Raw genomic sequence first — 27,610 nt, forward strand, 5'->3', positions numbered from 1 at the left:
GGTACAGAGTCAATGTGGAGGCTATATACAGGGGGTACCGGTACAGAGTCAATGTGGAGGCTATATACAGGGGAGTACCGGTACAGAGTCAATGTGGAGGCTATATACAGGGGGTACCGGTACCGAGTCAATGTGCGGGGGTACAGGTTAGTCAAGGTCATTTGTAAAGTGACTATTTATAGATAATAAACAGCGAGTAGTAGCAGGGGGGGGGGGGGTCAATGTAAATAGTCCAGGTCGCCATTTGATTCATTGTTCACAGTCTTATGGCTTGTGGTAGAAGCTGTTAAGAAGCCTTTTGGTCCTAGGCGCTCCGGTACCACTTGCCGTGCGGTAGCAGAGAGAAAGTCTATGACTTGGGTTACTGGAGACTGACACATTTTGGGCCTTCCTCTGACCATGCCTTGTATATAGGTCCTGGCTGTCAGGAAGCTTGACCCCAGTGATGTACTGGGCTGTACATACTACCCTCTGTAGCACCTTAGTCAGATGCCAAGCAGTTTCCATACCAGGCGGTGATGCAATCAGTCAGGATGCTCTCGATGGTGCAGCTGTAGAACTTTTTGAGGATCTGGGGACCCATGCCAAATCTTTTCAGTCTCCTGAGGCAGAAAAGGTGTTGTCGTGCCCTCTTCACAACTGTCTTGGTGTGTTTGGACCATGATAGTTCGTTGGTGATGTGGACACCAAGGAACTTGAAACTCTCGACCCGCTCCACTTCAGCCCCGTCTATGTTAATTGGGGTGTATTTGGCCCTCCTTTTCCTATAGTCCACGATCAGCTCCTTTGTCTTGCTCACATTGAGGGAGAGGTTGTTTTCACCTCCTCCCTATAGGCTGTCTCATCGTTGTCGGTGATCCGGCCTACCACTGTTTTGTCGTCAGGAAACTTAATGATGGTGTTGGAGTCGTGCTTGGCCACGCAGTCGTGGATTAACAGGGAGTACAGGAGGGGACTAAGCACCCACCCCTGAGGAGCCCAAGTGTTGAGGATCAGCGTGGCAGCGTGTGTTGTTGCCTACCCTTACCACCTGGGGGCTGTCCGTCAGGAAGTCCAGGATCCAGTTGCAGAGGGAGGGGTTTAGTCCCAGGGTCCTTAGCTTAGTGATGAGCTTCGTGGGCACTATGATGTTGAATGCTGAGCTGTAGTCAATGAACAGCATTCTGACATAGGCCTTCCTTTTGTTCAGGTGGGAAAAGGCAGTGTTGGACATCGAACACTGAATAGATGGGAAAAAGTCAAAGGCAAGAATAGCATGAAAAGGTAATGTAACACACGTGTTAAGTCACTGGTGATTTAAGCCCTGACTGGGGGGGGAGTTAAATCAAAACATTTGGTAGCAGTACTCCTCGTGCTACCAAATCTAACTATTTGTCCTGTGGGTCATTGTGCTGTTGGAAGGAGCAGAGTTGGGAAACACAAGCATACCCCACCGTGCCACTCTGAGCACTTTTAGTTAGGAGAGACAGAAGCATGCTCGCCAACAGTTCCAGCCAGCATCACAATAACAACGAAAATGGAAGCTGTCTTCAAGGCCATTCCAAGATATGTTAAAGGCCTTCAATTGAGTGTTTTTCCTCATCTGAAAACACTTTTGTTTGACAACTTAAAGCTTTTATTGGAGGTTGTTAGGCAAGGTCTTTAGGGAGAAATTAAATTAGGGAGCAGGATTTAGTTAGTTTGTGTATGTATGTTCAGTATGTATGCTGAACAAAAATATAAACGCAACATGTAAAGTGTTGGTCCCATGTTTCATGAGCTGAAATAAAAGATCCCAGAAATGTTCCATATGCACAAAAAGCTTATTTCTCTCAGATTTTGTGCACAAATTTCTTTACATCCCTGTAAGAGAACATTTCTCTTTTGCCAAGATAATCCATCCCCCTGGCATATCCATCCATGTGGCATATCAAGAAGATGATTATACAGCATGATCATTACACAGGTGCACCTTGTGCTGGTTACAATAAAATGTGCAGTTTAGTCGCACAACACAATGCCATCCATTTTAACTTTGTCATTATGGGGTATTGTGTGTATTGATAAGGAAAAATATATAATTTAATCCATATTAGAATAAGGCTGTAATGTAACAAAATGTGGAAAAAGGGGTCTGTATACTTTCCGAATGTACTGCAATCGGCTCTCTGTGTGAAAATTAGGTCAACTGGGGTCTGCCTGTCATGAAGCATTGGAGGGAACTCTCTCTCTCTCCCTCTCTCTCTCTCTCTGTTTGTGTGTGCACGCCTCAATTCACTGGGTCTTTAGGTTTCTGCTTGCCCCTGTCACCTCAATTCTAATGCCCCCACGAGCCCCCAACCCTGGGTAAATGACAGGTACCTCTCACACATGTCCCCCTGCAGTGCCCCTGTCCCCTACACACAGTAGCACCATTCCAGACAGACACTGTACCAGGTCTGAGCAAGGGGTCACACACACCAATGAAACAATATGGTGTATGTGTTTGAGCAGGGTTTGTTTAGACAGTTGTAGCATTTACGCATGTGCGCACACACGCACACACGCACACGCACACGCACACGCACACACACACACACACACACACACACACACACACACACACACACACACACACACACACACACACACACACACACACAGACAGAGAGACACCAGGGACATCCCCATTCCCTAGCCCAGTGGTTTCCAACCTTTTTAGGTTACTGTACCACCAACAGATGTTTTTCTCTGCATGGAGAACCCCTGAAGTACCCCTTCCTGTGCATTTTACCAGTAGGTCTATGGCCTCATGAGTCTTCTCAAGTACCCCCAGTGGATAGGTAGTCCTGGTTGGGAACCACTGCCCTAGCCCATGGGGAGACCTTTTAGAGCCACACAAACTCTGTGTCTTTATCAGCTTTGAGGATGTGATACTCTCAGCGTTTCCCAGCTCTAATCCTGAGCTGTTAGACCTGTAAGAGCGTAGACATGTCCTTTGACTGATCATAGCGTGTGCCACTAGAAACCAAAGCAGGCCACTGCTATTTCAGCCCCATCTCTGCTATAGGAGAGAATTCCTCCCTGCAGAATCGGTCAAGTCCAACCTTATACAGATACTCATAATAGGCCATCATGTGTTGAATCTTGTAGCACAATCCATATTCATATCCAATGTAAAATGGCCTTCATAAAGCCACCCTGATTGTTGCAACAGCTTGATGGTCAAATACTGATGTACTGTAGAAGGTTCTGTGCTTTAAACTTGATTTCCTGTGTAATTTCTCATAGGATCACCTATTAACCTTCATTGTGAGAAAGACTTTATCTATGTTTGTTCAAAGCCTTGAGAATTGTGTGTGTGTGTGTGTGTGTGTGTGTGTGTTTTAGTGTGTGGGATTGTATGCAGTGAGCACTTCTGTCAAACAGTTCAACAGAATGGCAAACATTAGCCTTCAGGAAATCTCAGCCTTCGTGAAACGCAAAATGTCCCTGCTACTGAATTCACTTTTCTGTCATTACCTGCAGCTGTGCATATGCATGTGAGTGTGTGTTCATGTGAGTGACAGAAGGTGTGCTAGTACCCAGCATGCACCAGCACATGTTCCTGAGATAAATAACTCTATTAGGGGACATAACTCAGATGGTTGGCATGGAGCTCTGGCTGTGAAGGCGTGTGTGTGCACGTACCACACGTGTGTTTTAGAGACATGTCTGCTCTTATTTTGTGCTGAACCTCTATTCTAACAACCATCTCCTTAAATATGAGACTCAAAGGAAATATCACTCTCTTTCTGCTTCTCACTGTCTTTCTCTATTTACCTCTCTCCATCGGTCCCCCTCCTTCTCTCCCTTTCTCCTTCCCTTCCTCGGCTTTCTTTCTTTCGCTCTCTTTCTCTCCCGCTCTAACATGAAAGGCTCTCTGAAGAGCTCACCGGCCTCATGTTTCTGAATTACTGAGGAATTCTGAAAAAACTACTTGGCTCTAGGGAACCGACCAGCTACACAGCAGATATACTGTAGCAACCAGGAAAAATAGACTCAAAACAACAAACAAAACGCTAGTTGAACTTGTTACAAGACAAAGTATACCACCCCACATTCATTGACACACATGCAGTTTGCACAATCATTTGCCCTAGACATTCACACTTCAGTTGATGCTCAGTAATGCGTTGGCCACATTAGCCATACAGGATTAATCTTTTTATTATAAATTTTTTTGTATTGAATTTTCAAAACATACAAGCAACCTGCCACTCAACAATTACATTTAGTCATCTAGCAGACACTCCCATTCAGAGCGACCCACAAGAGCAACCAGGGTCAAGTGCCCCGCCCAAGGGCACAACCAGGGTCAAGTGCCCCCCCCCCCCCCCCCCACACAGTTCACCGAGACCCCCCTGAAAAAATCTCCCCCTCCATATCTATATGGACCTCGCTTTGTGCACGGGGGCATGCTGAAGCAGAAAGGGCCTTCCCAAACTGTTGCCACAAAGTTGGAAGCACAGAATCGTCTAGCATGTCATTGTATGCTGTAGGAACCAAGGGGCCCGAACCATGAAAAACAGCCCAGACCATTATTCCTACTCCACCACTCTGTACAGTTGGCACTATGCAGTGGAGAAGGTAATGTTCTCCTGGCATCCGCCAAACCCAGATTCGTCCGTCGGACTGCCAGATGGTGATGTGTGATTTATCACTCCAGAGAACGCGTTTCCACTGCTCCAGAGTCCAATGGCAGCAAGCGTTATAACACTCTAGCCGATGCTTGGCATTGCGCATGGTGATCCTAGGCTTGTGTGCGGCTGCTCGGTCATGGAAACCCATTTCATGAAGCTCCTGACGAACAGTTCTTGTGCTGACGTTTCTTCCAGAGGCAGTTTGGAACTCGGTAGTGCGTGTTGCAACCGAGGACAGACAATATTTACTCGCTTCAGCACTCGGCGGTCAAGTTCTGTGAGCTTGTGTGGCCTACCACTTCATGGCTGAGCCGGTGTTGCTCCTAGACGTTTCCACTTCACAATAACAGCACTTATAGTTGACCGGGGCAGCTCTAGCAGGGCAGCAATTTTACAAACTGACTTGTTGGAAAGGTGGCATCCTATTACGGTGCCACATTGAATGTCACTGAGCTCTTCAGTATAGCCATTCTATTGCCAATGTTTGTCTATGGAGATTGCATGGATGAGTGTTCAATTTTATACACCTGTCAACAATGGGTGTGATTGAAATTGGCAATTCCACTAATTTGAAGGGGTGTCCACATACTTTTGTATATATAGTGTATCTTTCAACAATGCTGTGATTTTTAACATACAATTTGAATCTATCAAATAATAAATCTCCCAACAATGCTATTTCTACGGTCAATTTTACATTTAATATTATGCTTTTTCAGTCATTCCTGAACCTGAAACCAGAAACAGGCTACCTGAGGGCAATACCAGACAAATGGTCTATTGATTCAGTACAACAAATTCTGCAGAACTGCGATGATTCTATGCCCCAAATATTCAAGATTTTTCTAGCAATAGTTTTAGCTGAAAAGCACGAAGTCTTGAATCTTGTGTCGTTTTATATATCAACTCATACACCCTGTGCCATGTGAATCGGTACATCAAAAATGTCTTCCCAGCTATTTTGCAATTTGTATGGCACAGCCGTCAACATCCTGGTCCTCAAAATGAAACCGGTATACTTTCCTATTTATTATATTTTTGTTCCTCTGACAGTTTTTTGGGGGGCAGTACTGTAATCAGTTGATTGTAATCTTGGATTGAGCAGACCTTCCCATACAATTCTGATAGCTCCATGAAAGACAGAACTCTACCATTCTAATATCATTTAAAAACAAAATAATTATTTGTTAAAATATATTTTCTGGGGGATGAAATTGCTCTGCATTGCTGGTTTGAAAAAGAGATACTTTGAACAAGGTTTCATTTTCAATCAATCGAAAATGAGACATAGCAATCTGCACAAAGGCAATTTTTAAACAAGGAATGAGCTTTTCTTAGTATCTACTTGAGAACCATTTTGGGTTAAAGTAAAACTTTTGTATAAGTGAAGCTTTTAGAGGTTTAGTGCTTTTACATTTAATAATCTCAGCCCACCCAGTTCATATTCATTATATAGATAGGCACGCTTCATCTTGTCTGGTTTAGCGTCCCAGATAAAGTTAAATATGATTTGAAAAACTAATCAGGAGTAGGCAGCGCCATAAGTGAGTAAACAGATATGACTAAGGAGTTAATCTGTTTAATTTTCCCATAGACAGGTATTTACCTCAGGATCTTGTCTATTTTTACCAGTTTTCTATTGAAATTTATTGTAGAGAGCTTATTTATAGCTTTTGTGATATGAATAGCAAGTACGTCTACTTCACCGTCAGCCCATTTATAGGTAAGCTGCAGGGTAATATAAAAGTTGTGTTTTTTAAAGATACAATACATAATATGGTGCACTTATCATAACTAGGTTTTAGTCTAGAGAGGCCAGAAAAGTTATCTCTTCAATGAGACATTTCAGAGATCTTGCTTGCAGACTTAATATAGAACTTCAGTCAACGGCATACATGGACACCTTTGTTTTCTAATCCTCTAATATTGTTATTTGATCTGATTTTAATAGCTAGCATTTTGAAGGCCATAACGAATAGATATGGTGACCACGGACACCCTTGTTTAACTCCTCTTCACAGTTCAAAACTATCTGAGAAGTAGCCGCTATTTACTATTTTACACATGGGTTTGCTAAACATTTGAAGATGAGACTCACCAAGATTAGAAAAAATCCAGGCATTTATATATAAAATCCATATATAAAAAGCCTTTTCAAAATCTTCTATGAATACCAGGCCTGGCTTCTTATTTTTCTAGTAGTTGTCATATATTGTCTCCAATGTATCATTAATGTAAAAAACCTGTCTGATCAGGATGAATAAAACCTGGTATAACCTCTAATTCTGAGTGTTAGGCATTTCGCTACCTTGAACATTGTGAAAATTCTGTGTAACTTCCAGCGCGCGTTTACTATGAACACTGAGGCTGTACCCGCTTTTAAGTTACAGTTTTAACAGTGGCCAAGTAGGCGACTGTGGCTATTTGATTATAATGTAGGCCTACCAGAGTGTTGCCTACCATCAAAAACAATGGCTAAAATGCATCCCATAACATTTTAACATGGAAATAGCTGTTCTCATTCAGCCTAAAGTAGCAGCCAATGTGTGGTGTTCAATGTAGGCCTACATTCCATGAGACTTTTGAAAAAAAAAAACATGCAGAGCTTGACATTAACCTGTTTATCCACTTGTCTTTCAGACAAGGTGACAAAATGTTGTGTTTGATGCAAGAAACCACTTTACAAAATAAAATGCTTTATTCCCATACCATTATTACAGAGAATCAGACAAATTATGCTAACCTCGTCCCATTGGCTACTTAGCTTATTCAAGCCTGTCTCAAAATACAACACTGCCCCTTTTAAGAAAAAAAGGCTCTTTACCTGACTCACTTTTCGAAGATGTCTAGAAATGTATATGTTTTATGTTCTTGTAGGAAGCAATCACTCGCCTATTGCTGACTACAAATGATCTATAACTGGGCTAATAACTCACGAACTAGTAAAGGGTATCAGCTAAATCTGCACATGTGGCTACATGCAGCTCTCGCTTTGATCTTAAAACAAGTGCATCCACTCACAACCGCTCATGCTGTAAACATAGTCCAGTTCAATGTAAATGGCACAGATCCATATATGGCAATGGTCTATTTGCATATAGGCCTACTGCAGCTCTGAATTGTTTATGCCACACTGGTCTGTGTAGACGAGTATGTGCTGAGTAGTGCATGTCAATGCAATAGAATCCTACTCCGATGCGTTCTGCCTACAACAAAATCTATTGCATAGTTCAATTGTCTTGGTATGTTGCATTGAAAGTGGCTAATATTGCGCTGATTCGATCACAATTGCCACAGTAAAGGGAAACGTCGATTAGTGGTAACAGGGAAAAATAGAAGTGGTCACCAACCTTTTCTGAGTCAAGATCACTGAGTCAAAATGCAAGCTGAGATCTACCACTCAGATTTTTTTTAACATGATTAAAAACGTAAGCCTATGCAACATTAACTAATTAATAACAGTACTGTTGCAATGAAGTTTGTGCAGTAACCTATAGGCACAATACATTACCACCGCATATTGGCTTTGCTTGAATTGCCCTGCCAATGCATAGTTGTTCGGGGCTTTGAAAAAATTATATTACAACATTTGAGGTAGGCTATATGATCACACCAGTAATAGATCTGATGTTGTATTACTTGTGAAGCACAGCTGAGTCAGCATACATTTAAATAATTAGCTTTTTATTTTATTGGGCTGATTGTGCCTGTATCTCAGCAGAGGGTGAGAGCAGCAGACTGAGGGTCCACCTCTCAACATCCCTCCGCTCTCCCTTACCAAAATGGAACACCGTCTTCCATATGATGGTGAAACTCGAGTCGCACAAATTCATGCAACTCCTCCTATTGAACAGAGAAAGTTAAATATTCCTCCATATTAAAAAAGACCCAAGTCGCTAATAATAACAATGCAAGCATAAAATATACACTTTACTACTTTCATTACTGCTGCAGTGCTTGTTGTAGTGCTGAGTGGAAATAGGAAGAATGTGCATTTTATGGTTTTTAGCGTGATCGACCGGTTGGTGACCACTGCTCTAGAAAGTTGAGTGAAGTTCAATCTCGTGCTTTCTCTCTGTGGCAGTTCTAACTTGTATGGTTCCCTGGGCAAAGCCCCCCTTCAGCACCCCCCACCCCCGCCACCGCAAAAAAAATGCCCCTTTCTGCATTAACTGTAACTTTTATTCAGACATTTGGAGCACAAATAAATAATCATAACATTTAAAACGATAAAAATATATACATAAAGACTCCTATCAAAATGAAGTATCAAAGACAAATAGAAACAAATTGTAGTATATAAATACAAATAAAAAAGCGAATCGAATTATTACACTATTACCCTATTGCTAACAAAAAACACACAAATAAAACTAAATTGCACAAATCCTATATCACACAAAAACACAAATAGAATAACACACTTATAAAAAGAACCTGATTATTACACTATTGCCCTTCAAACAAGAAACACAAACTAAATTGCACAACTAATTGGATTACTAATTGCATTTGTACTGTACAAAGTTAGAGGTGCGCTATTTAATAGATTCCCCCGCCCCCCACCTCGGGCTTCCAGTGGGGAGACCTAATGTCAACCTATCGCCACCCCCCCTCCCCATCTCGTACTTCTGAGTGGGAGACCTTCCCAGGCAGTAGCCTGCCTAGCTCACAAACTAGAATCAGGGCGCCCACTCCGACAAGGTTAATTGATCCACAGTCCCACACGGTGACATGATATCATTGACGTGACGTGCAAATGAGCAATAGAAAACCGATCGAGCAAATATTTTGTGCGGGCGCCCCGTGCCGCCCCCGGCAAGATGCCACCCTGGGCGGCTGCCCATGTCGCCTATACCTAAATCCGCCACTGCTCTATGGGCTAATATTTCTCTGCGGCAGTCCCGGGGGCGCGTGCACAGCTTAGAGGGAACATTGGTCACCATGTGAAGCGTTGGCCAAGCATTCAGAAGCACGCCTCGGGCTACGGTCCCTAAAGGTTGGGGAAGGCACACAGGTCACATGACTTTCTGTGACATCTTGTGGTCAGGACATCAACTGTTGGACAGCTCAGAGAGAGACCCTGCATCGTTCCATAATTTTTACATTTCCTCTACCATAAACTTCATTCATATGTCATGGGGAAGGCGGTCATCTTGAGTTGACAGCTGAGAACATAACCTCTTTTGCTTGGGTAGAGGAGAAAGCTAGAGAAATATCCAGTGGTTTATATATTTTTTATAGACTAATGTTCTGTGTAACAAATGGATGCGGCCAAACCGGTTTCACCAATGTTGCACCTCGTTAGGTAACTGCCTAAACCAATATCCCCCAGCAACTGTATTCGTGTTTTCATGTGAATTGATATGACCTTTAACCTTAAGCCTGTTGATTTTTTAAAACCTTTCCCAGGACAACATCAACGTGGATGAGGCAGCTCGGTTCCTGGTGGAGAACATCCTGCTGAATGACAAGGGCCTGCCGTACGAGGAGAGCAACGGAGACCGCATCAAACTGGACCAGGAGACGATGGCTGCCGAGAGTAAGTCAGGCTGCTGCTAGCAGTGAGGACTCCTACTGCGTCCACCCTCCGGCTCGCACCCCAGCCCGCCTCACACAGAAGGCCTAGAGGTCAAGGACTGGGTCTCCGAGCCCCCACCCCACCGTAGCCCCCATCTTCTGTCTCTACTATCACAACAGGGGCTGCTATTCAGGGAGGGTGTGACTCTGAACCCAATATCTCACTCCAAGCTGTCGTTACCATGGACTTCCTAACTTCTAACCCCCCGATGCGGAAGGGGTACTGTCCAGGGAGTGGGTCCCAGCAGACCCCAACCCACTGACTCTGGACCCTGCCAACCCCATTCCAACACCCCACGTTTCCCCCCTCCTTTCCCCCAGACGTGATCTAGTGCCCTCCCTGATGCCCTGTGTTATCAGGCTCTGGTTGTGGAAGACAGAGGAGCACCCTGCTGGAGGTGACACACTAGATATAGAAACTTACCCTCTTACCGTTACCACTATGTTCTCATTGTTCTCACACTGTTGTCACAATCACGCATGTAACTGTCATGTTTCATAAATGGTGCCAAGAGGTTTAAAAAAATATATATGTTAAGGTGTGAACAAAGGTGGGACTAAGACTGTGCCATAACTAATACGTTTTTGTCTGTTTTTTATCATGATGATCTGTGTATTGTTTGAGTGTTCTAGACAATGCTAGTCACAGACATGGACACAAAAATAAGTCTTGAAAGAAAAAAAGAACATAGAAGGTACCATAGGATAGATCAGTTTTAATATTGCAGATAATTTGATAGAATCTAAAATCTAATAGTTTGCGTCATTTCTAATCCCCTTTATTTTTACCCAACACTACCATCCCTCCCCAGATTGGAGTAAACTAACGGACAACAATACTTTATCTGCTCAACAATACTTCTACTGCTACTTACAGCTTTCACATGTATGGTGCATGTAGTTAACTAATTATACATATATTCCTAATTTCCTCTTTCTGCAATTGCAGGATTTTCACTTGATGTCTTTGTGATAGATGTACTCTTTCGTACTAAGAGGTGTATTTTTTTAAACATTGTGTTTGATCATGGATGTATAATTCCTTGTGATGTATAAAAAGCATCAGGCGGGGGAGTGAACCCTCCCTCTGCCCAAGAAGTTGAGTATCATAGGCAAGTGTACATGCTTTTTTAAAGTGCTGGGTCTATCAAATGTATGTGACAATATACATTGAATCTACTACAAGAACAAGAACAAAAAATAAAACATTTTAATTGCATATTTTGTCGTCTTGGCTTAATCCTTTATTAGTGACAATATTTAACAGAATGGAATTGAAAGTGTGTTAATGAAAACACTAGTAGGAGGTGATCCCTCAAGGCTCAACATAGGAGGAACTGAATGTGATCAGAGAAATGGAAATTCACGTTATAAAATGTTTCACAACATAATTCCCTGGTCTCGTGTGTGTGTGTGTCAGGCATGGCCATGCGGTATCACTTAGGGGAGGCTGTGTGTGTTATAGTCATCAGACTGTTCTGCTCACCGCTGCAGCTCGTGCTCTCCCATGCTCCTATTATTACCAGAAAAGAAACCAACATCACAAAGGCCTCCAGGACACAGACACACTCAGCAATGTCTACTACTGCCCATTCACTTTCACACTACTGACTTCCGCTCATTTATACTGTAAAACAGTATAAATATGCAATTTGAGTACTGGTCTATCAGTGCCAGTTCAACAAAACTAAGCCACTGATTACTTTTATAAAGTGGACACAAGTGGAATTTAATAAAGGCAAAATGTACAGTATGTCTACTTGCTACTTCCCCCATATACAGTAAAGCTGTTTTCACATTATTCCAAGTTGGCTGATACTTAAACACACTCCAGCAGTGTCCCTTAATTTAGTAATAAAAATAATGCTTTTAACTACCCAATGTAATGTATACAAAAGGAGAAGTTGCTACATTCCCTTCTGTTGGGATTTGAATGCATAACTTTGGCTACTCAAATAGTCAAGGTTATCTTTATAGGATATGTTTTAAGTAGCCAATTAACTTTTTATTTAAGAAATAGCAACAGTCAAATTTATCTCATTAATGACAATACCCAGAAACAGACAAGGAAACACTCTTTCTATTTTGACCAGTGGCATTACTTTAGTCAGCAGGAGCCAAACATAAATGGAAAATTAGATTAGGCCTGCACACAAGTACAATAGGCCTATATAAATCTGATTCAAATACAGAATTTTAAAAAGCAATTTTATTTTAATGCACACTTCTTTTCTTCTCAGTGTATCTAATTGTCAGTGTATGAAAAGTAAAGTCCCCCATAAATGGTAAAGGGATGAGTGGAAAGGGATATTGCTGAGTTTTACAAAAATGTAAATATGCATGAGGGCAGATGCAGGTCATTTGACAAGACTGGGTAACTGCATCCTAATATGGCAACCGGAGTATGGACAAGTGGGTGTGTCGAAAGGAAAGTTGTGGGTGTGTTAAAAGGAAAGTAGTAGTGGGCGTGTGGAAAGGAGTGGGTGTGTTGAAAGGAAAGTAGTAGTGGGCGTGTGGAAAGGAGTGGGTGTGTTGAAAGGAAAGTAGTAGTGGGCGTGTGGAAAGGAGTGGGTGTGTTAAAAGGAAAGTAGTAGTGGGTGTGTGGAAAGGAGTGGGTGTGTTAAAAGGAAAGTAGTAGTGGGCATGTGGAAAGGAGTGGGTGTGTTAAAAGGAAAGTAGTAGTGGGTGTGTGGAAAGGAGTGGGTGTGTTAAAAGGAAAGTAGTAGTGGGCGTGTGGAAAGGAGTGGGTGTGTTAAAAGGAAAGTAGTAGTGGGTGTGTGGAAAGGAGTGGGTGTGTTAAAAGGAAAGTAGTAGTGGGTGTGTTAAAAGCGTTCTAGACGGTTTTGATTGAGTGGTGTTATATTTATTTTTACCATACTGCAAGAGTTTGTCATCTCTTTTGAGACTAGAGACGAGAGGATGAGTCTGAGTACTGTTAGTTTTACACATAATTGTAAATGTCCAGTCATAAAACAGACAATATAATTTAAAAAAATAAAAACTACTGATGGGTTTACTGTTGCTTCATGCGTTGTATGCATGTGCTTACTGTGACTGTCACCCATATTGCTTATGGGCTACTACTAGGTAGCTACTTCCCTCACTGTTTCCGGACAGTAGTGCTTGTCAAGTGGGAGCGAAGGGCACTGTGTCCTGGTGTTGTTGTTGCCCTCCCAGTTGAGTAGTAGACTGTATGCATGTATGTACTGTAGCAAGGTGAAAAATATAAACACAACATGCAACAATTTCAACAATTTTATACCTGTGGCCTAATCTGATTGACTGTTACCTTAAATCTAAAGCATTGTAACAACAGATTTTTTGGTATTTTATTAGGATCCCCATTAGCTGTGGCAAAAGCAGCAGCTACTCTTCCTGGGGTCCACACAAAACATGAAACATAATACAGAATTACATAATACAGAACATCAATAGATAAGAACAGCTCAAGGACAAAACTACATGCAGCTGATGGACATTGCGATATCAATTGTGATCAAGGTCACAGTTCTAACTTCCAATTTCATTAACTAAACATGGCCATTAATAATTGCTTAATAACACAAGGCTACAAGAACAATAAACTGAAGTTATAGGCTTTTTATTCAATCTGTTTGCCAGCTCCAGGTAGGCTACACAAGTGGCACAAATTGATTTGCAATGACTCCAGTGATCGTCATTTCAACGTATTTATTGTATAAAATGGAAGACTACAGTACTCTACATAAGCATATAAATAATAGGATAATTGATGGACAACGGATGTAAATGTATAAATGTCCACATTTAATGTCAGTTTCCTTATGGACTTTTCCCCATAACAGGGAGTTCTATAACTTCTATTTTAAATTTCCACTCGCGCAGCGCTCGAGGCCTAAGAACTAAGCATGCGTAAAACCCATGGCTTGATATGGTTTCCATAAGCAACGTCGATGTTAGAATGCAGTTTAAACCACCTCCGAGCGAATTTATGTAATGTGCTCTAGAGTGCCAAAATCGCTTTTCTGTGCTTTGTCACCGTTATTTCTTGATGCGCATCAGTTCTAGCGCATTAATATGTTTTATCGAAAAAGGGGTGGAAATAGGTTTCTCCATAATGACAATTTAAATAGCCTACCTACAACTTGGTAAAAGGTTGTCACGACGTGCGCTCGTGCTTCTGTCTCCTTTCACTCACGAGACTAAGCTGCCTGCTGCAAGCCCAGTCTCAACACACACATCCGTCCGGGCCTCCCGCCCTCCACACCTACTCACTCACTCACTCACTCACTCAGAAACAGGCTGACTCACTGCCTGATAGCAGCAGAAGGGCACAGTGCAATTTCCATGGCGGCCGGGATGCCACATAGAAGTACACCAAAACCTGCAACACGCGACCAATGCATTGTGGCTGTGGTAACTAGTGACAACCTAGGGACCAGGGAGGATCCAGCCAACGGTCTCCTTGATCTTCTGTGGCTGGGGCTTTGTCGCTAAGAAACATATCAAACTTTCTCCAGCTTCCCAGTCAAAAGAAACTGCTCTCTCAAGTCATATAACATTAACATTAGCTAGCTAGCTAACACTGTCACTTATTTTAGGTACTAGTTCAGGAGAGACAGCCGGAATGTCAAAAGCTCCACCAAAGAAAAATGAGTAGTCCTCCGGCCGAGTCACATCACACAATGACAGACACCAAAAAGAGTGAGGGTGTGTTTGTAAATTCCGAGTATTGTCAGCTTGTTTATTCATAAATTCAGAGCGTTTCGCTCTCGAAGCATTCAGAGCACACACTGGACACTGGCAGAGGAGTAGGGTTGATCCAAGCGTTCGGACCTCACAATGGCAGTCAAGCACCCAAGCTAACCGGCTAAAGTTGGCTAGCTTGGTAGCTAATGCCAGACAAATGAGAGAACACCTCACTCTGACCGTTTTACTTTCTCTAGCTGAGCTGGTTAGGCTGTTTTCATGATATCTAGAGCATTGGTGACTATAACTGTGCTGCTGACAGTATTTTATCAAACGGGTGGCAACCCTAAGTCTAAATATTGCTGTTACATTGCACAACCTTCAATGTTATGTCACAATTATGTAACATTTTGGCAAAATAATTACGGTCTTCGCACATTTCGCAAACGAGCCAGTTGGAAATTCCCTGACTATGCTTGCACTGAACGCAAGAGACACAATTTTCCTAGTTAATATTGCTTGCTAACATGAATTTCTTTTAACTAAATATGCAGGTTTAAAAAAATATACTTCTATGTATTGATTTTTTTTTAAAAGGCATTGATGTTTATGGTTAGGTACATTTGTGAAACAATTGTGCTTTTTTCACAAATGCGCTTTTGTTAAATCATCACCCGTTTGGCAAAGTTGAAGTATGCTGTGATTCGATGATAAATTAACAGGCACTGCATTGATTATATGCAACACAGGACAAGCTAGTTATCCTAGTAATATCATCAACCATGTGTAGTTAACTAGTGATTATGTGAAGATTGATTGTTTTTTATAAGATAAGTTTAATGGAATAAGATGTCCACATTCACACACACATCTGACCACTCAGGGTTCAGATAACTGAGAATCATGTCCAGTGAGAACTGACATAAACTATGTGGTCCTGAAAGAAAAGAGGTGAAACAGGCCATAGCACTTCTATAATATGAATGACATCGCTGTATAAGCTAGCACAGGTAACTATAAAACAGCAAGGGGTATACACTACAGCAGGCATAAGGCCTAGTCACATGGCAATAGACTAAACAACCTATTGAACTCAGGCAAATGCGCTCAAATAAACATTCATGTTGAAATGTAAACATAATATAATTGCAATGGGCATGCGTGATATATATAGAATAGAAAATAGCCTAGCATCATAAATGAGCAATGCTAATAAACGGCTAATCACTAACAGTCATGCTAAAATGCTCATGCATTCCAATGCAAAATGCTAACAATAGTGCTAACGCTAGAGGGAGCGCGAGCTAGCTAACAAGCTCAACACACGGTAATTGTACACAATAAACCACAAAACTTAGCTCCACATAATGACACAGATCGCAAGGCACGTACGTTTAGATGCACGCACAATTAAACATCAAACATACAGGGACTCAATCCACAGGAGGAAGTTCAGCAGGATGGGAAAACTGCGGAAGTGCTCATCAGCATGGGGAAAGCAGTTTTCTGACCACACAGCGTGCTGGGGTCATATACTAACTGAAATTGTAGTCCCGCAAATCAAGGCCACTGATAGGCTGAAGGAGATGTCATGATAATTATTTGGCATGACCTTGACCAATAAGACACTAACAAATGTGGGGGTCCTCTGAATGGGAGACTAAACTGTCCGACTAGAACTAACCTGAAGGGATGGCTAGAATCAGCTGACTGAAGCTGGCCATTTTAACAGGCTATGCTATATAATTAGTCTATCATTATTTTATAGGCTACCTGCTGCTGAAATGTCTCTCTCTCGCTCCTCTGACAATGGTCCATTTGCACTGGCACACACACAGATGATACACAGCACACACAGAGAGACACAGGGTATAGGCCTAATTCTGATTATGGGTGATATGTAGATTTTTAAGTGATTGATAATATATTTAAAAAGGAAAACACAATATTAAAATGGCATTACTTTTCTAGGATTTTCATAACCATAAAATCCCTAATTTGACAATTTGGAACAGCGCATCCTACGCATTCAGGCTTGCGCATTTTCAATCTGCACATGCTCAAACTCAAACAGTCTAGCGCATAGACCAGATTCACAGACTAGTGGAAATTAAACTTGAATAAGGATTTGAATGCCCACTCTCCATTGCTATTCAATGCAGATCCTGCCTTCATTCCGCATTGATCAACCTTTTTTTGACGCTGTGTGTGAATCCGGGCCAGTGATAGGTCACTTTGTTTTATAGAGGAGCTGGTACACAGTTCCCCCAAAAATTGGAGGTGCCAATACTGCTCTGGACAGCTCCAGCATAAGTCAAGCACTGGTAACCAGCAGATCCGACCCGCTTACTTACAACTGCACTATGGTCAGACAGCATTCCTGTGTAGATTAAGACACAGCGGAGCCGGCGCAAGGCTCTGAAACATATACCTTAATCCAGGGATGAGAAATGCGTTGAACTCCGAATTGTCCCATTATCCAAACTATTACACCTAGAAGATTTAATGACTGCTAGTTTTTAAGTAAACTGCTGTTTTTGTCCTCATATGAGCTAGTACTAGCCACAGCATCGATTATGGAATGGCACTTCGTGTTGAACAATAAATGAGTTGATTGGCTGACTGCCATTCCAAAATGTCTGCTTTGGCTTCTGCTACCTAGTAGTGATGTGGGGAAAAAATCAATACAGTTACGTATCGGGATATTATTTTTGACAATGTATCGTATCGTTTTGACAATATCTCAATATTGTTTTTGCCTTAGTTGGCTGTAACATGCACCAAAACTCCAGTATTTTCCTTCATAGCTTGTTCTCCTTCTTCTTTTTAATTAGGGAGCCAATTTGTTTTTAGCACTTTTATTTTGATGACTGATCAAAACTAGTTTTCTCATGGCTCTCTCTTGTCACTCTGCAGCAGACATATGGTGAGAAATATGTTTGGACCATTGAATCGCAATATAATCACAGTATTGAATCGCAGTACATATAGAATCGTGAGAATTGCAATACATATTGTATCGGCACCTAAGTATTGTGATCGCATCGTGAAGTTTCTGGCAAATCTCAGCCCTACTACATAGTATGAGGACGAAAATGGTGTACCCACACAGACAGTGTGGTGAAGAAGGCGCAACAGCTCCTCTTCAACCTCAGGAGACTGAAGATATTTGGCTTGGCACCTAAAACCCTCACAAACTTTTACAGATGCACAATTGAGAACGTCTTGTCGGACTGTATCACAGCCTGGTATGGCAACTGCACCGCCCGCAACAGCAGGGCTCTCCAGAAGGTGGTGCGGTCTGCCCTACACATCACCGCGGGCAAACTACCTGCCCTCCAGGACACCTACATGTCACAGGAAGGCCAAAAAGATCATCAAGGACAACAACCACCCGAGCCACTGCCTGTTCACTGCGCTATCATCCAGAAGGCGAGGTCAGTACAGGTGCATCAAAGCTAGGACTGAGAGACTGAAAAACAACTTCTATCTCAAGGCCATCAGACTGTTAAATAGCCACCAGTAGCATCTTAGAGGCTGCTGCCCTATATACATAGACTTGAAATCACTGGCCACTTTAATAATTGGAACACTAGTCACTTTAATAATGTTTACTTATTTTGCACTACTCATCTCGTATATACTGTATTATATTCTATTTTACTGTATTTTAGTCTATGCCGTTTCGACATTGCTCGTCCAAATATTTATATATTCTTAATTCCATTCCTTTACTTTAAATTTGTATGTATTGTGTGTATTGTTGTGAAATTGTTAGATATTACTTGTTAGATATTACTGCACTGTTGGAGCTAGAAACACAAGCATTTCGCAATATCCGCAACAACACCTGCAAAACATGTGTATGTGACCAATACAATTTTATTTTATTTGAAAAAGACCGTTTTACGTAAAACTAGCATTATTTCAACTGCTCGTGTAACAGTTAGGATATGAGGACAATTCAGAGTACAAGTCATTTTTCATCCCTCGATTGAGGAACGTTTGTCAATCAATCATTATGTCCCCCTCAGTTAATGTAGTGTGGGAGGGGCGACCGGGGCGGGGACTCCAACCATGCTTACAGCTGTACGTGATTCGTCACTTTCGTCTTCTTTACGCTTAAGCCCTTGAAATTTGAACCTCTGCCAGAAGAAATGTAGTTAAAGTTGTGTAATTTTAGACACAACAAGTTTAGACAATTTTCAGCATCTTTCTCACTAGCTAGGTAGCTTGCTCTAAAATAACTGGTTCTTGTTATTTTGGACATGTAGCAAGCCTGCAAGCTGCCATTAGTTTTCTCTAGCTTCAGGGTTCGCTTTGCTCTCGATTTCCAAAACGCCCAACCACTGAATTCATGCACCAGCTGTACAGGGGGCAACTTGCCAGGGTTCTGCTTTGAAATCCCTGCCCATCGGCTCTTCCCATCCAAGCTACTGACTGTGTGGGGAAGGGGTCAGATTATTGTGTCAATACCACCACCAAGGAAAATGTATCAGTCTATATCAGAAGTAATATGCATAGCCTAAACAGTGCTGTGGGTAGAATTTCAGCAACTGTGAGGTCAGAGGAAAGCTATTCATCATCAGTTGAAGATAGGCCTATGCCCTGCTTCCACAAAGCACTGGAGGCCTATGCCAGCGAAGAGAGGAGTTACTTGAGCAGGATGGATAAATATAGGCATCCCTTTTCTTTCATCTTGGGTTTATGGATCCCACAGCATGGCTGGCCTGGCGCGCGCACACACACACACACACACACACACACACACACACACACACACACACACACACACACACACACACACACACACACACACACACACACACACACACACACACACTTTAACACCCCTATGCTCCTTTGAGACCACTCTTTCAAAGTCACTGAGATCTCTTCTTCTTACCATGGTCGCGAAAATAATGGGTAACTGGGCATTTTTGTACTTGACTCTAAGCATGATGGGATGTTAATTGCTTAATTAACTCAGTAACCACAACTGTGTGGAAGCACCTGCTTTCAATATACTTTGTATAACTCATTAACTCAAGTGTTTCCTTTATTTAGGCAGTTACATGAGGATGCACAGTACTAGATATACTCAGGGCCAGGGCATTCAGTATCCCTCTCAACATACATCCTGTATTGCCCTTTCAAAGTTTTGGTGATGTGATGGCTCAACACACTGCAAAGAGACTGCACAAGAACAAAATGTTCCACTATACCAAGGCTATGGCCCATGGCTAATCTCAATGGATTCTCCATTCACCAGGCGGACAGGACGGTGGAGTCAGGGAAATCGAGGGGGGGTGTGCTAATTCCAGCATGTTGGAAGTGTCGACCCACTGTTCATCCGTCTTGGAATACCTGGTGGTCAAATGCTTACCCTTCTACCTCCCGAGGGAGTTTTCAGCTGTTATCGTGAATGTTGCATACATTCCACCTCAGGACAAGAAAAATAACAAACTACCACTTAACGAACTGTACAAGGCTATAATCCAACAAGAAAACCTACATCCAGAGGCTGCTTTTCTGGTTAGCGCTAAACTAAAGGACAGGACTACCACACACAGAGCTATCGTAGACAACCCTCAGGCTACGGCCGAGGAAAGTAATAAGTACAAGAAGTCCCGCTATGACCTCAGCAGTGTCATTAAACGAGCAAAAGGACAACATAGGAATAAGGTGGAATCATATTACACAGGCTCCGATGCCCACCTCATTTGGCAGGGGCTACAGTCCATTACAGATTACAAAGGAAGACCCAACCATGATCCGCCCAACGATGTCTCTCTACCAGATGAACTCAATGCATTTTATGCACGCTTTGACAACAACAACATCATGCCGGGTGTGAGGGACGTCACCGACCCAGAGGATTGGGTGATCTCGCTCTCCAAGGCCGACGTGAGGAAGGTCTTTAATCAGGTCAGCACCCACAAGGCCGCACGGCCCGTTGGTATTCCAGGGCGTGTTCTCATAGCGCAGAACAGCTGGCAGGCATATTCACGGTCATTTTCTAACCTCTCCTTGTCCCCGTGTTTTAAGATGACATCCATCATTCCTGTCACCAATAACTCTAAGGTTTCATGCCACAATGACTACTGCCCATGAAGAGCTTTGGTTACGGCACACATTAACTCCACCATCCCAGACACCCTAAACCTACTCCAATTTGTATTCCACCCCAACAGCTCCATAGATGACGATGTCTCACTTGCTCTTGACAATGCCCTCACCCACCTAGATAAGAGGAATACCTATGTGAGAATGCTGTTCATTGACTACAGCTCAGCGTTCAACACCATTGTCCCCTCCAAGTTCGTCACCAAGCTTAGGACTCTGGGTCTGAACACCTCCCTCTGCAACTGGATCCTGGACTTCCTGACAGGCTGACCCCAGGTGATGAGGGTAGGCAATATCCCCTCCCCAACGCTGACCTTCAACACAGGAGCCCCACAGGGGTGTGTGCTTAGTTCCCTCCTGTACTCCCTGTTCACCCACGACTGCATGGCTGCGCACGACTCCAACACCATCATCAAGTTTGCTGATGACACTACGGTGGTAGGCCTGATCACCGGCGACGATGGGTCAGCCTACAAGGAGGTGGTCGGTGACCTGGCAGTGTGGTGCCAGGACAACAACCTCTCCCTCAACGTCAGTAAGACCAAGGACCTGATTGTGGACTACAGGAAACAGGGGTGTGAGCACGCCCCCATCCACAGTGGAGCAGATCGAGAGCTTCAAGTTCCTTGGTGTCCAAATCACTAAAGACTTGTCCAAACACGTGAAGAAGGCGCGACAGCACCTCTTTCTCCTCATGAGGTTGAAAAAGTTTGGCATGGGCCCTCAAATCCTCAAAAGTTCTACAGCTGTACCAATGAGAGCAGCTTGACTGGCTGCATCACTACCTGGTATGGCAATAGCACAACCCTCGAATGCATGGCGCTACAGAGGGTGATGCGGACAGCCCGGTACATCACAGAGGCCGAGCTCCCTGCCATCCAGGACATCTATATCAGGCGGTGTGGAAGGAAGGCCTGGAAAATTGTTAAAGACTCCAACCGCCCAAGGCACAGACTATTCTCTCTGCTGCCGCACGGCGAGCGGTATCGGTGCATCAAGTCTGGCATCAACAGGCTCTTGATCAGCCTCTATCCCCAAGCAACACAACTGATAAATAGCTAACAAAGACTATCTGAGTTAACCTTGTATCTTTATTGATAATATATATGCACACTCATATGGCCCTACACACTCACACACACACTCACTCCATTATCTGCACACTCACACATACTATGCACATACATTTATACTGACTCTTCACACACACACACACACACACGCACACGCACACGCACACGCACACGCACACGCACACGCACACGCACACGCACACACACACACACACACACACACACACACACACACACACACACACACACACACACACACACACACACACACAAGCTGCTGCCACTCTGTTTATATCCGGTTTCCTAGTCACCTTACCCCTATACATATCTACCTCCATCACTCCAGTATCACTGCACATTTTAATATGGTATTGGAACTGACCCTGTACATAGTATGCTTACTTACGTATTGCGTTCTTCATATTTCTTGTGTTTTTTCTAGTATTACATTGTTATGGATTATTGCATTGTTGGGTTTTGAGTTTGCAAGAAAGGCATTTCACTGTACTTGTGCATGTGACATTAAAGACATGAAACTTGAAACTACTCAAGCAGAATGCCATAGATAACCAGGCCACACCACCATGTAGTGAGCAGGAATGTGTGGCTGTTAACAAAGAGTAATTCTTTCCCACCCTGTAACATGGCCTAATTAACAGAATCTTCTCTCTTTGTCTCTCTCAAATGTAGTCCCACTGTAGTGACATCTCTCCACTTTCCTCTTTACCCCCTCTCTTTCTTGCTTTCTTTCTTTCTTCCTCTTCCTCTCTCTCTCTCTCTCTCTCTCTCTCTCTCTCTCTCTCTCTCTCTCTCCCTCTCTCTCTGTGCAACACTAAGCAATTAAGCTTCCTGCTCTTTGAATTAGTGCTTACCAGCACAGGTCATGGGGCGTCTTCCACTCAGCGATGTCAAAAGGGTTTCATGAATTTCCTATTAAAAGGAAATGCACAGGAATAATCACAAACGCAATCAGGCACAGATACTGTTCTGTCTCTTCCTTCCCCTTTCCACGAGCCGCATTCTAGAACCCCTTAATTGGCGGAATGAATCAAGGTTTTGGCTTTTATGTACGGTTGCCATGACAATGGAAGGGTGCTCCATGAAGGGAGAGAGAGTGTGAGAGAATTTTTTTATAAAAAATCCCCCTTGACCCAAAGCGATAGGTGATCGGTGGGGTCTTTAATTCGTATTTGATTAGTTGCCTTTTGGAGTCTATTAACTCCCTAATCAAATATTCATTGAAAACATGCCCTCTTGAGGAGTCCTGGATAGATTCTGGCAGACTCTTTAAGAGAAGCATATTTGAAAAGTAAGATTATTGAGTTTCATGAATATTTCAATTTTAAACAGGTGACCTGTTTATCAGGCCTGTTTATTTATTAATCTAGTAAACTTCCCAATGCCGTTTGACAAAGATTGTCTGTGTCATGTTGCATTTTGAAACAGATTATGAAGTTCAGTAACATTCAGAGCATCATCGACTGCACAGAGCCCAATGAGCACCTGCTCTGCAATGAGGTGAGCTCTCGCCACACACTGTTGTAGTCTACCTGTGTGATATCTGATGAACAACAATGAATGAGATAGGGACACTCATAGATTAAGTGATTGATCGATTCGGTTCATTCAAGTAATTGATTCATTGATTTATTAATGAATTGATTGTTTTGTTATTAAACCATTATAGGTCTCTGTTCCTTTGTGTTTTCCATTATCTCTCTCCCCAGCTCTTCAGGTGGATAGTGAGTGAGATTTACATGGTGTGTAAGATCTGTAATGGACGTCAGTAGACCAGGTGTCTGACGTCTGGAAGCCTTGGGAACACATCTACTCACTGTGTAAGGTGGTCAAGGGCCACAAGCCTCTCTATAATGTCTATGGGGAGTACGTGGTCAAACTTTACTGGATGGTGAGTCATAGCGATGTCCTCTAGGGTTAGTATGAATACAGTAACCAAGTATGAATACAGCCAACATAAATGTCATTTTCAGCCAGTTTCATAGACCCACATTTTTAGTCTGTGAATCTGGGTCTGTGAAATCGCTTTACAAGATGCAGTGAATGCTACTCTATTTGTTGCTTCCAGATGTTTGAATTTACCCTCATGTTCATACCATGTTAAATCATGGAACGTCCCCATACCCGAAGACATCCTCGCCGCTTCTGAACTCCACCGGTCAGCTAATTTCCACCGGTGCAACTGGGAGAAAAAGACAATCCATAATTCATTTCAGTGGGCTGCACATAGAATGGAGGACGCAGTTGCAGGCAGCCTTATCCACTCAGGCACGAATCAATCAGTCTCGCAGCTGTGCTAATGCGAAGAGGCTTCGCACGTCGTCTGATGAATATATAGGGCTTTACAGGAGTCATCAGCCTCGGGATATCACCTTTAAGACAGCAAGGTGGTGGCACTCTGAGTCTTGCTATGGGGCGTCCTGAATTGGATAATTCCAAAGCAATGTCAGTAGTCAATAAGGTATGATGACACATAGGCCTTCCACACACACTGTTTGCTCTGTTAGGTCTGTGACGGAACTCACTTCTGTCAGACTGCATTTGCAAATGGTATTTAGGAATATGGTCATCTATTTCCTGTACTTGTGTTGTCTTTTCTACAGGTTTTGAGTGGTGAAGAAAGGCCTATTCCATTCTTATCAAATTGTTGGATTTTCGATGTGAAGTAGATGTTTCTGAAAATGAAAACACTGGACTATGTCAATGCTCAAAAACAGTAATAACAGAGAGATTGTGAGATATAGATATAGGAAGAAAGAACCTAACAGTTAAACTCACTGACACGCATGACAAGATTGGAAGTAGCAGCTCTCGTGGCAACACTGACATGCCAACAGATGGATATAGAGACACAAAACGGCCTAGGGTACTCTCTCTCTCTGTCTCTCTCTCTCTCTCTCTCTCTCTCTCTCTCTCTCTCTCTCTCTCTCTCTCTCTCTCTCTCGCTCTCTCTCTCTCTCTCTCTCTCTCTCTCTCTCTCTCTCTCTCTCTCTCTCTCTCTCTCTCTCTCTCTTTCTATATATATACAGTAAATCTATCTTTCTCTATTCCCCTCTCTCTTTCCCTCTGCCTCTCTCTTTACCTCTTCTCTCTCTCTCTCTCTCTCTCTCTCTCTCTCTCTCTCTCTCTCTCTCTCTCTCTCTCTCTCTCTCTCTCTCTCTCTCTCTCTCTCCCTCTCTCTCTCTAATGTTGTCCCCCTCTCTCCTCTCTCTCTCGTCCCCCCCTCTCTCTTCTTGTTTATCTCTCTCTCTCTTCACTTCCCTCCCGCTCTTTCTCTCCTATACTCCTATGCATCTTTCCCTGTCTCTTAATGAAGTTAGCTCCTTCACAGCACGTCCAGTCTCATCTGCAGAGAGGTTGAGCAGCTCCTTAGGGTGATGATTAGGATGGGGGGAGGAGAGAGAGAGAGACAGAGAGAGCAAGAGAGAGAGAGAGAGGCACAGCTGTGATCAGTCAGTCAAATTACAGTGTGCGTCTAAAGACTGAAGCTGCACATCACTGTATAACACTGTGTAACTCCCAAAGACAACCAGTGGACATGGAGAACATACACTGACAGTCTGCCACTGGTTGGAAGGGAAAATATGGATGCCTTGAAGCAGATAGGCAGGGTAAATGGAATGGTGGGAGTATGAATCTCCTTCATCAACATCTATTTAATAGGCTAGCTATAGGAATTAAAAATATATGGGGTAAAAAGGACAATTTTCACTTAGCAACAGTGCTGTCCGAAAGAGTCCCAGCCCACCACTTCTTCATCTCTTCCCTTCTGTATTTAGTAACTGTGGTGGTGCTCTCAGGTGTGTGTGAATCAAACTCAAGGGTGCTGCAATCAAATACAGTACTTACATGACAAATGGACAATGGATGTAATAACGACCGCTTATAGGGTTCCGTTTCAAAAAGCATTGCTTACACAGCGCTCTTACAGAGCAGGTCACTATTGGTCCTTGATGTTTTAAACAGCAAATCTATTGAAGTAAACACTTCCATATTATGTCAGCGTCTCAATGTTAACTGCCTGGCCAGTGGAAATTAGATTATATGTAGCTATTAAACTAATCAAAAAAATAAAGAACGATACATTGCAAGTATTGCTCCTGTAATGGTCTGGGAAATGACACTCCCTGTTCTCACTTTGTCAATTTCCAATTTTTCTCTATCTCTCCCTCGGTCTCTAACTCCCCTCCTCTCAATTCAATTCAAGGGGCTTTATTGGCATGGGAAACATATGTTAACATTGCCAAAGCAAGTGAAGTAGATAATATACCAACGTGAAATAAGCAATAAAAATGAACAGTAAACATTACATATATATACAGTGTTGTAATGATGTGCAAATGGTTAAAGTACAAAAGGGAAAATAAATAAACATAAATATGGGTTGTATTTACAATTGTGTTTGTTCTTCACTGGTTGCTCTTTTCTTGTGGCAACAGGTCACAAATCTTGCTGCTGTGATGGCACACTGTGGTATTTCACCCAGTAGATATGGGAGTTTATCAAAATCGGGTTTGTTTTCAAATTCTTTGTGCATCTGTGTAATCTGAGGGAAATATGTGTCTCTAATATGGTCATACATTTGGCAGGTTAGGAAGTGCAGCTCAGTTTCCATCTCATTTTGTGGGCAGTGTGCACATAGCCTGTCTTCTCTTGAGAGCCAGTTCTGCCTATGGCGGCCTTTCTCAATAGTAAGGCTATGCTCACTGTATCTGTACATAGTCAGCGCTTCCTTAAGTCTGGGTCAGTCACAGTAGTCAGGTTTTCTGCCATTGTGTAGTCTCTGTTTAGGGCCAAATAGCATTCTAGTTTGCTTTGTTTTTTTGTTAATTCTTTTCAATGTGTCAAGTAATTATTTTTTAGTTTTGTCATGATTTGGTTGGGTCTAATTGTGTTGCTGCCCTGGGGCTCTGTGGGGTCTGTTTGTGTTTGTGAACAGAGACCCAGGACCAGCTTGCTTAGGGGACTCTTCTCCAGGTTCATCTCTTTGTAGGTGATGGCTTTGTTATGGAATGTTTGGGAATCGCTTTCTTTTAGGTGGTTGTAGAATTTAACGGCTCTTTTCTGGATATTGATAATTAGCGGGTATCGGCCTAATTCTGCTCTGTATGCATTATTTGGTGTTTTACGTTGTACACGGAGGATAATTTTGCATAATTCTGCATGCAGTCTCAATTTGGTGTTTGTCCCACTTTGTGAATTCTTGGTTGGTGAGCGGACCCCAGACCTCACAACCAAGTATTTTTAGCCAGATCCTAATTCTCTCTCTCTCTCTCTCTCTCTCTCTCTCTCTCTCTCTCTCTCTCTCTCTCTCTCTCTCTCTCTCTCTCTCTCTTCCTCTCTCTCTCTCTCTCTCTCTCTCTCTCTCTCTCTCTCTCTCTCTCTCTCTCTCTCTCTCTCTCTCTCTCTCTCTCTCCCTCTCTCTCTCTCTCTCTCTCTCTCTCTCTCTCTCTCTCTCTCTCTCTCTCTCTCACTTTGTCACACCCTGATCTGTTTCACCTGTCT

At 42.8% G+C, this 27,610-nt stretch overlaps 1 protein-coding gene across 1 annotated transcript in view; it reads left to right on the forward strand.

Moving 5' to 3' along the window:
• LOC120019076 (ras-related protein Rab-32-like) overlaps positions 1-11,439 on the forward strand; it is a 36,141-nt gene extending 24,702 nt beyond the window's left edge. The window contains exon 3 of the mRNA XM_038962313.1: positions 10,053-11,439. Within this exon, the coding sequence (XP_038818241.1) occupies positions 10,053-10,202 (150 nt within the window). The 3' untranslated portion in view covers positions 10,203-11,439. The remainder of the gene's footprint in view (positions 1-10,052) is intronic.
• Positions 11,440-27,610: the final 16,171 nt, after the last annotated feature.

This window comes from Salvelinus namaycush, chromosome 24 (assembly GCF_016432855.1).
Source record: "Salvelinus namaycush isolate Seneca chromosome 24, SaNama_1.0, whole genome shotgun sequence".
Classification (NCBI taxonomy): domain Eukaryota; kingdom Metazoa; phylum Chordata; class Actinopteri; order Salmoniformes; family Salmonidae; genus Salvelinus; species Salvelinus namaycush.